The 15,781-nt window shown below is 43.2% G+C and overlaps 1 protein-coding gene across 1 annotated transcript; it reads right to left on the bottom strand.

The window, feature by feature from the left end:
- Positions 1 to 2,258: 2,258 nt before the first annotated feature.
- LOC106588989 (sodium- and chloride-dependent betaine transporter) lies at positions 2,259 to 15,322 on the bottom strand. Its single transcript, XM_014178586.3, has 13 exons — positions 15,264 to 15,322; positions 14,997 to 15,131; positions 14,597 to 14,807; positions 14,305 to 14,437; positions 13,964 to 14,098; positions 13,352 to 13,455; positions 13,011 to 13,135; positions 5,115 to 5,227; positions 4,839 to 4,979; positions 4,524 to 4,620; positions 4,123 to 4,223; positions 2,585 to 2,755; positions 2,259 to 2,480 (listed from the first exon to the last, which is right to left on the bottom strand). Exons 2-13 carry the CDS (start codon positions 15,103 to 15,105, stop codon positions 2,316 to 2,318), a joined length of 1,605 nt encoding a protein of 534 aa, XP_014034061.2. The 5' UTR covers positions 15,106 to 15,131; positions 15,264 to 15,322; the 3' UTR covers positions 2,259 to 2,315.
- Positions 15,323 to 15,781: the final 459 nt, after the last annotated feature.

The following is a 15,781-nucleotide window of genomic DNA, read 5'->3' as shown; positions in this document are numbered from 1 at the left end:
AATAGAGACATTTCAAATGTCATATTATAGCTATGTACAGTGTTGTAACGATGTACAAATAGTTAAAGTACAAAAGGGAAAATAAATAAATATAAATATGGGTTGTATTTACAATGGTGTTTGCTCTACACTGGTTGCCCTTGTGGCAATAGGTCACAAATGTTGCTGCTGTGATTGCACACTGTGGTATTTCACCCAATAGATATGGGAGTTTATCAAAATTGGATTTGTTTTCGAATTCTTTGTGGGTCTGTGTAATCTGTGGGAAATATGTGTCTCTAATTTGGTCATATATTTGGTAGGAGGTTAGGAAGTGCAGCTCAGTTTCCACCTCATTTTGTGGGCAGTGTGCACATAGCCTGCCTTCCCTTGAGAGCCAAGTCTGCCAACGGCGGCCTCTCTCAATAGCAAGGCTATGCTCACTGAGTCTGTACATAGTCAAAGCTTTCCTTAAGTTTGGGTCAGTCACAGTGGTCAGGTATTCTGCAACTGTGTACTCTCTGTTTAGGGCCAAATAGCATTCCAGTTTTCTCAGTTTGTTAGTAAATTATTTCCAATGTGCCAAGTAATGATCTTTTTGTTCTCTCATGATTTGGTTGGGTCTAATTGTGTTGCTGTCCTGGGGCTCTGTAGCATCTGTTTGTGGACAGAGCCCCAGGAGCAGCTTGCTTAGGGGGTTCTTCTCCAGGTTCATCTCTCTGTAGGTGATGGCTTTGTTATGGAAGGTTTGGGAATCACTTTCTTTTAGGTGGTTGTAGAATTTAACGGCTCTTTTCTGGATTTGGATAATTAGCGGGTATCGGCCTAATTCTGCTCTGCATGCATTATTTTGTGTTTTACATTCTACACTGAGGATATGTTTTTCAGAATTCTGTATGCATAGTCTCAATTTGGTGTTTGTCCCATTTTATGAATTATTGATTTGTGAGTGGACCCTAGACCTCACAACCGTAAAGGGCAATGGGTTCTATAATTGATTCAAATATTTTTTGCCAGATCCTGATTGGGATGTCGAATGATATGCCTTTTTATGGTGTATAAGGCCCTTCTTGCCTTGTCTCTCAGATTGTTCACAGCTTTGTGGAAGTTACCTGTTACCGGCCGAGGTAGGTATAGTTGTTTGTGTGGTCTAGGGCAACGGTGTCTAGATGGAATTTGTATTTGTGGTCCTGGCAACTGGACCTTTTTTGGAACACCATTATTTTTGTATTACTGAGATTTACTGTCAGAGCCTAGGTTTGACAGAATCTGTGCAGAAGATCTAGGTGCTTCTGTAGGCCCTCCTTGGTTGGGGACAGAAACACCAGATCATCAGCAAACCCCCCCATCCCCCACCCCTACTATTTCTCTCTCTGTCCCCCCCACCCTCATCAGCCTATATGTTGTAGCCACACCGGTCCATCATGGGGCCAGTGTTTTTAAGACAGGAGATTAGCATGTTCCACCACACTGACTTGACATGGGGGCACATGAAGTTTGTTTGAGGCTGGCTCCAGGGTGGTCTATTGTCCTGCTCTGTTTATGTCTTCATAAACCTCCCTCTCACACTGTACTGGCACCTGGCCTCCGAGTGCTGGCGACCCTGCATTCATGGACTCACTCTCTCCCTGTGCCTTCACTTCTACCTAATAGTGGATTTTTATGAGGTGATTGTTAGTTTTGCGAGACAATTAGTTGAACTAATAACGGTAGAATCAAGAAAGTACCCTTTTAAGGACAAAAGTCTGACAGAAACATTTTTTTTATTTTGTGTGAAAATGCAACTCGTAAAGAAGATATCTCCAGCATGGTATAAACACCACCTGGTGCTGAGCACTCAGGAAGTAAACCACCATCTAAGCCAGTCTATACGTCAAGATAAATAAAGATAAAAATAAATACCATTTATTTCAAATAAACAGAGGTCTATATAGCGTAGACAATGTTTGCACCATTGTCTCATTAAAAGCTATTGTAACAACACCTCTAGCAGTGTTACTGTACTTTGAGAGCTTTGCGATGGACCGGCACTATCCTGTCAGGGTCCATGGGCTAAAAACAAGCCTAAACACTTGTCACAGTGACAAAGCACAGAACGGCAGGCATATTTCAACTCTCTTTACCCAAAGTGTCTTGGAAACTGTGTATATTAGGATGTACATAGCAGATCCTGAAGTAAGCCTTAATGTGTGCTTTCAGGCGGCTGTAGTCTGGACTACAGCACCTTTGTACCTTCCAGTGGTGTACCGAAAGTATCAAATGAATACAGCACCAAAATAAAATATTGACAGAGTCACATTCCTTTATTAAGCAAACCCCATGCTCTAGCAGATGGGTCACTCAGGGTCACACATGTCCCCACGGTCTTTCTCTTCATGTAGAGGACTGACCTCAGAGAGACTGTACAGAGACTTAACATGGTCCTGGTGTTGGTCTTCAGTGACAGGCACATTACAGACCTCCTCCAGGGTGATCCTGGGAGTCACCGACGCCTTCAGCCTCTACACCAGGAGAGAGGAATACATTCATATATCTGCCCATCAACACATTCATCCATCCATCCATCCATATCATGGATTAATGTGCATTCACATACAAACCTTACCGCTAAGCAAGTGCCTTTCCTTCCAAGAAGCTCATGCATGGCTCCAAGAGGGATCCAGCCAACGGACAGAAAGGTGATGATCCATGCAACACCTTCAGCCCATGCTGGGTAGAGATACGTCTTCCCGTAAAGAAGTGGGCTGTGCTGGACCATGGCAGTGACCAATATGGCCTGCAGGTAGAAAAGATTGGTTGGTAAAAGAGTTTCCCTTTCAAGGTAAAAAGTAATAGCCTTACAGCTGCAGTAGGGTCGGACAGGCTTCCCGTGTAGATTAAGACACCACAGATTAGATTTTTCATCCCTGGATTGAGGTACGTTTTCCTAGCCATATTTGGCGCCGGATCCACGGTGTCTTAATCTAGACAGCCTGTCCGACCCTAGTGCAGCTGTAAGCAAGCAGGTCGGATCTTCTGGCTAGGTGAAAATTAGCTAAGGTTGAATACATACATTTTTGTTAACAAATATCTTAATCCTAAAGAAAAGTCCACTATAAAAAGGCAAGAGACGTACCTGTGCAAAATACAGAACCGGGAAACACAGTTAAACTCGCAATACAATGCAGCGTGATTTGTATGCATTTATTTAGAGGGTAGATCAGCTTTAATATTGCAGATATATTATGGCTTCTATCATTGTAATTGTCTGCATCGTTTCCAATCGGCAGGTAGCCTAGTGGTTAGAGTGTTGGTTTAGTAACCGAAAGGTTGCAAGATTGAATCCCTGAACTGACAAGGTAAAAATCTGTTGTTTTGCCCCTGAACAAGGCAATTAACCCACTGTTCCTATGCTGTCATTGTTAATAAGAATTTGTTCTTAACTGACTTGCCTAGTTAAATAAATATATATTCATTTTTTGTAAATATTCATAATAGTTTTAGAACACCTAATCATTCAAGGCTTTTTCTTTTCTACATTGTAGAATAATAGTGAAGACATCAAAACTATGAAATAACATATGCAATCATGTAGTAACCAAAAAAGTGTTAAACAAATCAAAATATATTTTCTATTTGAGATTCTTCAAATAGCCAGCCTTTGCCTTGATGACAGCTTTGCACACTCTTGGCATTCTCTTAACCAGCTGCCCTGGATAAGCAACAAGCTCACAGTCTTAGAAAAGAGAGCGTTTATCCATGTTTTCCAAACATCAAACTTCAAAGTTAAGGGTTAAGTTTAGGCACTTATTCTGAATGGTTAAGGTAAGTGGTAAGGTTTTAGATAGGGTTAAAACAAAACAGGGTTAAAACAAAACAACATTAAACCAGTGTCCACAAATGAGATCGAACACACAACCTTCTGATCCAGAGTCATGGGATTACGACCATCTGCCACCCCCTTCCACAACCCAAGCCTACTTGATGGTATTAGAGCTCACTGTTGTCCCTAATGTTCGGTTTTCATTGGCATTTCCCGACGACTTCAGGACATGGATAGATGTCAGATTTGGACATCAAACTTGAACGACCTCCCTGGGATCAGGGCCATGTCACCCACTGCACTGGGTTAGTGCATGAATGAGAATCTTCAAGTAGACTCACCACGATCGACAGCGGAGACACCACCAACCAGCAGGCCTTAAAGAAGACGTTTGGAGGCTTTCCCAGAATCCTTTTCACCATGATAGAGAGCCGCCATACTCCTACAAATCAGCAGGAAGTGTAAAGCATTTAAGCAATGATCAGAATGATATCTGCAAAGGTCATTACTTGCTGTATATGAAATCAATCTTTGGAAAGAAAGGTCACATGACATTTCCATTGGGGACATGTTCAGAAAATCCTTAACAAATCTTTGGAAGCAAGAGGACTTGTTTTGGAGAGAAAAATCGATGAATAATGTGATACATACTACAGGTTATTATTATTCAGGGTCAGATGAAGCAAACAGATACATTCATTGTGGAAAAGAGCACCATATAAGTTCTCATTGGAGCACTTACCAAATATCCAGCTTAGAGTAACAACTTCAAATAAAGAAGTGAACATCAGTGTTATGCCAACAGAATAGTCTAACAGCTGGAAGATGTAGACCCCGCCCTGTAAAGACCAAGACCCAAGGGCACAATAGGTTATTTGTTTGAAAAGGATAATGGCACCAAGGTTACACCTCTTGAAACAAGTTACACACACACACACACACACACACACACACACACACACACACCACACACACACACACACACACACACACACACACACACACACACACACACACACACACACACACACACACACACACACACACACGCGCACACCTGAGTAATGCAGGGAAGGCCAAGCAGGAAGGTCAAGAAGCAGAGTAATAGGGTCACCAGCTCTTTATAGTTCAGCATGAGGAGAATCTTTGGGCCAAAGCTGTCCATAACGAAAGTCCCCATGACCTCCACAAGGGCAAACTATACAGACAAAACAAATATTCAACTATACAGACAAAGCACACATTCAACTATACAGACAAAGCACACATTCAACTATACAGACAAAACATACATTAAACTATACTGGCTATGTGTGTGTGTGTGCTGCTAAACCTGACTATCCAGGCCGAGACACATCAGCATGAGGAAGAAGAGGAAGGCCCAGAGCTGAGAGACAGGCATGGTGCTGAAGATCTCTGGGTAAACCACAAATGCCAAACCAGGCCCTGGATAAACACACACAATACACAACATAGTGTCACTGTGTGTATAACCATGACACGTTCTTTACATGTGTTGTCAGTACCTGCCAGGTACAGTTCTAGTGTGACAGTTCAGGCAAGAACACATTCTAGGCCAGGTACGGCAGTTGCATCATTAAATTACTTCACACTACATCTTGACTGGCTGCATCACCGCTTGGTATGGCAACTGCTCAGCATCCAACCGTAAGGCACAACAGAGGGTAGTGCGTACCGCCCATCATTGGGGTCAAGCTTCCTACCATCCAGGACATCTAAGCCCGGCGGTGACAGAGGAAGGCTCTAAAAATTGTCAAAGACTCCTGCCACTCAAGTCACAGTCTGTTCTCTCTGCTACTGCATTGCAAGCAGTACCGGAGTGCCAGGTCTGGGACCAAAAGGCTCCTGAACAGCTTCCAACCCAAAGTCATAAGACTGCTTAACAGTTAATTAAATGGCTACCCAGACTTTATGCTTTTCACACCTCACATAGATGTACATAGCAATTCAATCAATCACCTAACCAAACCCAATTATTACCTTGAAGACGGCGCCGGAGAAGATGGCTGATATTTTACGTGCTCCTAACTGATTGTGTTCTTATGTTCGTTTTTTTGCCTTGTTTGTAACATGTTTTTTAAATTTATTTTGAAAACAATGTTGCTGCTATCGCCTCTTATGACCTAAAAAAACTTCTGAACATCAGAACAGAGCTTACTCACCACCAACTGGCAGAAGCTTTTTTTTCCTATAACGAGTCCGACGAGCCCGACGTGAACGACATTCTGCTTTCCCGGGTACAGGCCGAAAACCCGGTCATTTGCGTGAAGAGACGACGGAGAAAAAGAGGACGGAGTAAACCCCCCCTGCCTTCCGTTCTATTAGCTAATGTGCAATCATTGTAAAATAAAATCGACGACCTACGAGGAAGATTAAACTACCAACGGGACATTAAAAACTGTAATATCTTATGCTTCACGGAGTCGTGGCTGAACAACGACATTATCACCATACAGCTGGCTGGTTATACGCTGTATCAGCAGGATAGAACAGCGGCGTCTGGTAAGACAAGGGGCGGCGGACTATGTATTTTTGTAAATAATAGCTGGTGCATGATATCTAATGTAGTCTCGAGGTTTTGTTCGCCTGAGGTAGAGTATCTCATGATAAGCTGTAGACCACACAATCTTCCTAGAGAGTTTTCAAATGTATTTTTCGTAGCTGTCGACATACCACCACAGACCGATGCTGGCACTAAGACCGCACTCAATGAGCTGTATTCTGCTATAAGCAAACAGGAAAACGGTGGCCAGGGACTTTAATGCAGGGAAACTTAAATCTGTTTTACCAAATTTCTATCAGCATGTTAAATGTGCAACCAGAGGGGAAAAAACTCTAGACCACCTTTACTCCACACACAGAGACAGGTAGAAAGCTCTCCCTCACCCTCCATTTGGCTATTCTGACCATAATTCTATCCTCCTGATTCCTGCTGACAAGCAAAAATTAAAGCAGGAAGCACCAGTGACTCGGTCAATAAAAAAAAGTGGTCAGATGAAGCAGATGCTAAGCTACAGGACTGTTTTGCAAGCACAGACTGGAATATGTCTGGGATTATTCCTATGTCTGGGATTCTTCCTATGGCAACACCAGTACACCACATCAGTCATTGGCTTCATCAATAAGTGCATCGATGTCGTCGTCCCCACAGTGACTGTACCCCAACCAGAAGCCATGGATTACAGGTAACATCCGCATCGAGCTAAAGGCTAAAGCTGCCACTTGCAAGGAGCGGGACTCTTACCCGGAAGCTTATAAGAAATCCCTCTATGCCCTCTGACAAACCATCAAACAGGCAAAGTGTCAATACAGGACTAAGATCAAATCATACTACACCGGCTCTGACGCTCGTCGGTTGTGGCAGGGCTTGCAAACCATTACAGACTACAAAGGGAAGCACAACCGAGAGCTGCCCAGTGACACGAGCCTACCAGATGAGCTAAACTACTTCTATGCTCACTTCGAGGCAAATAACACTAACACATGCATGAGAGCACCAGTTGTTCCGGGCGACTGTGTGATCACGCTCTCCGCAGCCGATGTGATTAAGACCTTTAAACAGGTCAACATTCACAAGGCCACAGGGCCAGATGGATTACCAGGACATGTACTCCGAGCATGCGCTGACCAACTGGCAAGTGTCTTCACTGACATTTTCAACCTCTCCCTTTCCGGGTCTGTAATACCAACATGTTTCAAGCAGACCCTGTGCTGTGCCCAAGAACACTAAGGTAACCTACCTAAATGACTACCGACCCGTAGCACTCACGTCTGTAGCCATGAAGTGCTTTGAAAGGGTGGTCATGGCTCACATCAACATCCGTACCCCAGAAACCCTACACCCACTCCAATTTGCATACCACCCTAACAGATCCACAGATCCACACTGCCCTTTCCCACCTGGACAAAAGGAACACCACCTAGCTAAGGACCCTGGGACTAAACACCTCCCTCTGCAACTGGATCCTGGACTTCCCGACGGGCCGCCCCCAGGTGGTAAGGGTAAGTAACAACACATCCGCCACGCTGATCCTCAACACAGGGACCCCTCAGGGATGTGTGCTCAGACCCTCCTGTACTCCCTGTTCACTCATGACTCCTCGGCCAGGCATATCTCCAACACCATCATTAAGTTTACTGATGACACAACAGTGGTAGGCCTGATCACCGACAACGACGAGACAGCCTATAGGGAGGAGGTCAGAGACCTGGCTGTGTGGTGCCAGGACAACAACCTCTCCCTCAACATGATCAAGACAAAGGAGATGATTGTGGACTACAGGAAAAGGAGGCCTGAGCACGCCCCCATTCTCATCGACGGGGCTGTAATGGAGCAGGTTGAGAGCTTCAAGTTCCTTGGTGTCCAAATCACCAACAAACTAACATGGTCCAAGCACACCAAGACAATCATGAAAAGGGCACGACAAAACATAATCCCCTGCAGGAGACTGAAATAATTTGGCATGGGTCCCCAGATCCTCAAAACGTTCTACAGCTGCACCATCGAGAGCATCCTGACAGGTTGCATCACTGCCTGGTATGGCAACTGCTAGATTCCAGCCACCCTAGTCATAGACTGTTCTCTCTGCTACCTCACGGCAAGCGGTACCGGAGCGCCAACTCTAGGTCCAAGAGGCTTCTAAACAGCTTCTACCCCCAATCCAGTAGACTCCTGAACATCTAATCAAATGGCTACCCAGACAATTTGCATTGCCCCCCCCCCCCCCCCTATTTTACGCCGCTGCTACTCTGTTATTATCTATGCATAGTCACTTCAATAACTCTACCTACATGTACACTACCGTTCAAAAGTTTGGGGTCACTTAGAAATGGCCTTGTTTTTGAAAGAAAAGCACAGTGAAGAGGCAACTCCAGGATGCTGGCCTTCTAGGCAGAGTTGCAAAGAAAAAGCCATATCTCAGACTAGCCAATAAAAAGAAAAGATTAAGATGGGCAAATGAACACAGACACTGGACAGAGAAACTCTGCCTAGAAGGCCAGCATCCTGGAGTTGCCTCTTCGCTGTTGACATTGAGACTGGTGTTTTGCGGGTACTATTTAATGAAGCTGCCATTTGAGGACTTGTGAGGTGTCTGTTTCTCAAACTAGACACTCTAATGTACTTGTCCTATTCCGTTTCTTGGTAATTTCTCGCATGTAATAGCCTTCGTTTCTCAGATCAAGAATAGACTGATGAGTTTCAGAAGATATGTCTTTGTTTCTGGCCATTGTGAGCCTGTAATCGAACCCACAAATGCTGATGCTCCCGATACTCAACTAGTCTAAAGAAGGCCAATTTTATTGCTTCTTTAATCAGCACAAGAGTTTTCAGCTGTGCTAACATGAATGCAAAGGGTTTTCTAATGATCAATTAGCCTTTTAAAATGATTAACTTGGATTAGCTAACACAACACGCCATTGGAACACAGGAGTGAGGATTGCTGATAATGGGCCTCTGTACACCTATGTAGATATTCCATTAAAAATCTGTCGTTTCCAGCTACAATGGTCATTTACAACATTAACAATGTCTACACTGAATTTCTGACCAATTTTATGTTATTTTAATGGAATTTAAAAAAGAAATTCTTTCAAAAACAAGGACATTTCTAAGTGACCCCAAACTTGTTGTCACGTCCTGAGTTATTATAGTATGGTCAGGGCGTGGCAGGGGGGTGTTTGTTCTGTGTGTTTTGGGGATTTTGGGTTTGTTCTATTTCTATGTTTTCCTTTCTAGTTCTTATTTTCTATGTTGTGTATGTTTGGGTTGATCTCTAATTGGAGGCAGCTGATCCTCATTGCCTCTGATTAGAGATCATATTTAAGTAGGGGTTTTTCTTCATGGGTTTGGTGGGTAGTTGTTTCCGTGTATAGTCTGAGCACCTTACAGGACTGTTTTCGTCGTTTGTTTTTCTTCAATAAATGGAAGATGAGGATTCACATACCTGCTGCGTTTTGGTCTACATACAACGACGCTTGTGACACTTGTGAACGGTAGTGTACATATTACCTCAATTACCTCGACTAACTGGTGTCCCCGCACATTGACTCTGTACCGGTACCACCCTGTGTATATAGTCTCGCTATTGTTATTTTACTGCTGCTCTTTAACTACTTGTTACTTTTATTTCTTATTGTTATTTGTATTTTTTCAACCTCATTGTTGGTTAGGGGCTTGTAAGCATTTTACTGTAAGGTGAATACCTGTTGTATTCGGCGCATGTGACTAATAAATGATTTGATTAACCACCCCAACTACCTCGTACCCCAGGACACTGACTCGGTACCAGTACTCCTTGTATATAGCCTCGTTTATGTTATTTTATTGTTATTATTTAATTTATCTATTTGTTAATTTTCTTACTTTTTAACTGCATTGTTGGGAAAGGACTCGTAAGTAAGCATTTCACGGTAAAGTCTACACTTGTTGTATTAGGTGCATGTGACAATTAAAATGTGATTTGATTTGACTGTTTATTAGATATGCTTTAGAAACTGTTCATTCTTATTATTATTTGCCTTCTGCTGCCACCTGTAGGGCCAAACCTATAAAAGCTACCAACACCAAAACAATTTTGAAACTTCCAGGCTGAACGTCCGCAGTTTGCTTAAAAAAATATAGAACAGAACTATTACTGGTTTGTTCCATTCAACTGTTCCGACTAGCAAAATAAAATTCTGTCAAAGATTTTCAGCTGGCATGCAGACACTGGAAGAAGTTTCTGATTGACAGAGGGACGGCTTTGATGTACAACAGCAAAAAATTCTCAGAACGTAAATTAAAGTTTTAACCGGTTCCCACTCTTTTAAGATAACAGTTCTGTTTCCGGAACAGTATAGATCAGTTGTGTTCCTGATTCTGTTCATTAAAAAAATGTTGTGTTCTGTTCCAACCCCATACTACTAATACTTTTCACCCTACAACCATATTTTCATCAATGCCAATGAATTGCAATGGCCTTCAACTTGAATGGGAAAAATTCCAGTCATAACTAGTCTTCCCACCGTTGAAGCTCACAATCTGTACATAACCCCACATGTCGCCATTCAAACTTTAAAACGTACAGACCGGTCTGGAATAGGTTGCTTGTATACAGATTTTTGATACCATTTATACTTTTTGGCCACTGCTCTTGAACCGTTAAAGCTACCAACACCAAAACAACTTTAAAACGTGCAGGCTGACACTGGTGCTTGAAAAAACACATGTAATACCACATACTGTTTTACACTACAAACATATTTGCCTAAATCCCAATGCATTTCAATGGCCATAAACTGGAATGGAAAAAACCCCTAAATGCCAACAGTCAGTAACGAGCACGCCCTATCCACATCGACGAGGCTGCAGTGGAGCGGGTCGAGAACTTCAAGTTCCTCTGTGTCTGTCACGGCTGTAGAAAGGATCGGACCAAAGTGCAGCGTGTGTTTCGTTCCACATATTATTTAATCCGTGAAAACTATGCAATACATCAAATAACTGAAATCTACAAAATAACAAACCGTGACGCAGAGGAGAAACAAACACTACTCACAAATAATCACCCACAAAAACAGGTGGGACAAACATCAACTTAAATATGACCTCCAATTAGAGACAATGATGACCAGCTGCCTCTAATTGGAGATCATATCAAACAAAACCAACATAGAAATACAAAATATAGACAAATACACCCTGTCACGCCCTGACCTACTCTACCATAGAAAATAACCACTTACTATGGTCAGGACGTGACAGTGTCCAAATCACTAGGGATTTAACATGGTCCACACACAGGCGGACAGTCGTAAAAAGGGTGCGACAGCGCCTCTTACCACTCAGGAGGTTGAAAAGGTTTGGCATGGGCCCTCAAATCCTCAAACATTTCTACAGCTGCACCATTGAGAGCACCTTGACTGGCTAAATCACTGCTTGGTATGGCAACGCACCACTCTCGATCGCGTGGCGCTACAGAGGGTGGTGCAGACCACCCAGCTCCCTGCCATCCAGGTCTTCTATATCTGGCGGTGTGAAAGGAAGGTCCGTAAAATTATTAAAGACTCCAGCCACCCAAGCCATAGGCCATTCTCTCTACTTCTGCACAACAAGTGGTACCGGTGCATCAAGTCTGACATCAACAGGCCCCTAAACAGCTTCTATCCCCAAGCCATAACACTGCTAAATAAATAGCGAACAAAATGGCTACACAGACTCTGAGTTGACCCTTTTGTTTTATTTGTATTCTTGCGCTGTCTCTATGAACACTCACAGGACTCTATTCACTCACTCACGCACACTGACTCTCCAAAACACACACACACACCACACACACACACTTAATTTGCTCACACATAACATGCACACCCATTTAAACGGACTCTACACAAATGCACACACACACTCACATACATTCATCATAGATGTTGCTGCTACTCTGTTAATCATATATCATATATCCCTCTATCACTCCAGTATCCCTACACATTGTAAATATGGTATTAGAATTGACCATGTATATAGCTTCTTACTTTCTCGTGTTCTTCTTATTTCTCGTGTGTTTTTGTTAAACCTTGTTCTTTTTAGTAATACATTGACATTGATTACTGCATTGTTGGGATTAGAGGTAGCAAGCAAGGCATTTCACTGTACTTGTGTACGTGACATTAAAACTTCAAAAAGATGCCTGTTGAAGAAGACTCAGCATCAGCAAACCACATGTAATGCACTGGACTAGAGCTAAGTCCTCCTGAACAGTACCTCCAACAGCCAGTAATGCCCTGGACCAGAGCTAAGTCCTCCTGAACAGTACCTCCAACAGTCAGTAACGCACTGGACTAGAGCTAAGTCCTCCTGAACAGTACCTCCAACAGTCAGTAACGCACTGGACTAGAGCTAAGTCCTCCTGAACAGTACCTCCAACAGTCAGTAACGCCCTGGACCAGAGCTAAGTCCTCCTGAACAGTACCTCCAACAGTCAGTAACGCCCTGGACCAGAGCTAAGTCCTCCTGAACAGTACCTCCAACAGTCAGTAACGCCCTGGACCAGAGCTAAGTCCTCCTGAACAGTACCTCCAACAGTCAGTAATGCCCTGGACCAGAGCTAAGTCCTCCTGAACAGTACCTCCAACAGTCAGTAACGCACTGGACCAGAGCTAAGTCCTCCTGAACAGTACCTCCAACAGTCAGTAACGCCCTGGACCAGAGCTAAGTCCTCCTGAACAGTACCTTCAACAGCCAGTTGCTCCACTTGGAGGTGGCGCACATGTGCCATGTAGCCGATGCCAGAGAACATGACGAAGCCAGCAAAAATACTGGTGGCAGAGTTCGCCAAAGTGACAATCATTGCATCCCTGCCGCACACAAAAGATAATGATGAGTTCATTGTTTACGTTTATGAAGTAATTTTTGTACATAATTCAGATGAAATCCATGCAACAGTAGCACCACACCAGGAGGCAGTCAGTTTGTATGTGGCCAAATACTGTATATCTGTGTGTTTGTTAGCAATGGCAGTGTAATGTGCAAAATGTCACACATTTAAAAAAAAAATGCTTTCTGCAGCCTACCTGAGGATGTTATTGTTGTGCTTATTGTGGCTGGCCATAGACAGTAAGCAGCCAAATCCAACACCTATTGAGTAGAAGATCTGAGCAGTAGCATCGATCCATACCTGGGAAAAAGATCACCTTATTGTCCATTAACTTGCAGAGAACGGACATTTGTCTTTATGCTTATGCCCCCTGAGACACACACACATTGGAAGCAATGGGCCAGCCCCAGTGCAGTGCCCCAGGAGCTAGTTGGAACAACAGTATACAGAACCAAACGCTTGAGACTTTTTTACAACAGGAGCTGGTTAAACATTGTTTTCTCTAGACAAATAAAAACACCACTGCCTGGAAGCATGAAACAATGAGTGGGCATTCCTGAGGTCAAATGGCTCTCTAACACTTCCCACATAATGACTCAAGCATGGAAAGGTACAGTGTTATAGACTGACAAAGTCATTATTTTATGGGAGCAAGACCTGCAAACTGACTAAGAAAATCAGTGTAGGGAAACCTAACCAAGACCATCACAATGAGTGTAACAACGTGTCTATGTCATTCATTCAAGAATAAGATCACTTCTTCAGGTCGAAGTCAAGCCAAAGTTTAGAAGTGCTTTGACCCACTCACGTGTATCTCTCCCAGCTTGTTCCATTTGGGTGTCAGGAAGAATAGGATGCCATCCAGGGCTCCTGGTAGTCGGACATTGTTGAACAGAAGAGCCAGAAGGACCACATATGGAAACAGTGCTGTGAAGTACACCACCTGTGGATGGATGCGTGCGTGCGCACACACACACACACACACACACACACACACACACACACACACACACACACACACACACACACAGTGATTCGAGTGTCACAATAGTTCTCCCCAACACTCATCATTAGTAGAGCAGAATCACTTTGATGAAGTTCTCTGTTGGGTATCTAATGTCTTTAACAATGGTCAGGAGGGTGGACAACTTTTCCAGTGGATCTGATCCCCTTGAAGACACAGAAGAATAGGACGGCCCAGATCAGCAGGAGAATTCCGACCAGCTCCCATCGCAGGTGGCCCACATTCTCAATCCCCTCAGTGATTTCCAGGAGCCTATGGCTAAACATACACAGTATTTAAGTGTAATGATGCTACATGCTTGGTGAATAAAAACATCTAGGGAGATGTCTGTGTTGGGAATTTGGTTAAACCAACATCACAGCTTGAAGTAACATTGAATGAGAACGGTTAAAATGTTACTGTAACATGTAAACCTACTCAAAGAATTGTTTAGTGGCGGACTGCAGGTGTGTGGTGGCGTTTTCCATGAAGCTGGAACAGTTCTCTGGAATGTTCCAGGTGGCATTACAGAGCTGCCATGGCAACGGGGCTGTGAAGGAGTGGAAGAGGTAGTACAGAACCCAGGTCAGGACTGTGTTGTTGTAGGAGGCCACGATGAAGGACAGCATCACCATAGCCACACCCACACCTGGAGATCAACAACAACAAACATGGAATAAACATAGCATAGGTTAAAAGTCAAATAAAATAAAAAATGATGCAGGCTCTAGTATTCTGTTGCTTGTGGTCTCTCTTGATATAAAACTGACTTCATAATACTGGTAAATGATATCTTGTAATGTATGATCTTCCCTTTTTGAGGCAAAAGTTATCCCACCTTTCATTAGAGGACAGATGTTGATGAACGCCTCAACAGGTCCTCTTTTTGTGTACTGCCCCACTGTAAACTCCACGAACACCAGTGGAATGGCACACAGACACATCATGGTGAGATAGGGAATTAGGAATGCACCTGAGGAGAGGACATGGTAATTAGATGTAGAAATCAATGAGAAAACATTTGATCTAATAATAGTCTATTAAAACTATTATAAGAGCTCCAGGGTAATGTTATACTCCAAAGCATACTTCTCCATGAACTTACCTCCACCACCGCTGAAGCAGACGTATGGAAAGCGCCACACGTTTCCAATTCAGACTGTAAGTTCAAGTTTAACAGACTGTTTACACTCCAACTGGTCTGACCCAAGGAGTTTGCCTACCTTCTATGCAAATGTGTAAACCGGCTAAAACAAACTGGAGTGAAAACACATACTACATGGATATATGAATTAGAATCTCTATAAACATTTCAAGCTCAACAGCTTTAGTCTTCTCAACAACGTGCAATTACTGTACGTCATCGGAATATACCGTACATTACAGACCTTAAACCTGATTAAAGTTTAGGTAATACAAAAATATCACCAATACAATATGACGAGATTCAGACACTTAGTACTGCAAGGTACTTAGAGAGATGAAAGATGAGAATCCTGGTCTCCGTTCCAAATGGCACACTATTCCCTACGTAGTGCACTACTTTCGACTATGACCCTATGGGTCCTGGTCAAAAGTAGCGCATTAAAAAGGGAATAGGGCGCCATTTGGATTGCAAACTGG

Source organism: Salmo salar, chromosome 27 (genome assembly GCF_965601325.2).
Source record: "Salmo salar chromosome 27, fSalSal1, whole genome shotgun sequence".
Taxonomy (NCBI): domain Eukaryota; kingdom Metazoa; phylum Chordata; class Actinopteri; order Salmoniformes; family Salmonidae; genus Salmo; species Salmo salar.
This window is presented reverse-complemented; position numbering and strand designations above follow the sequence as displayed.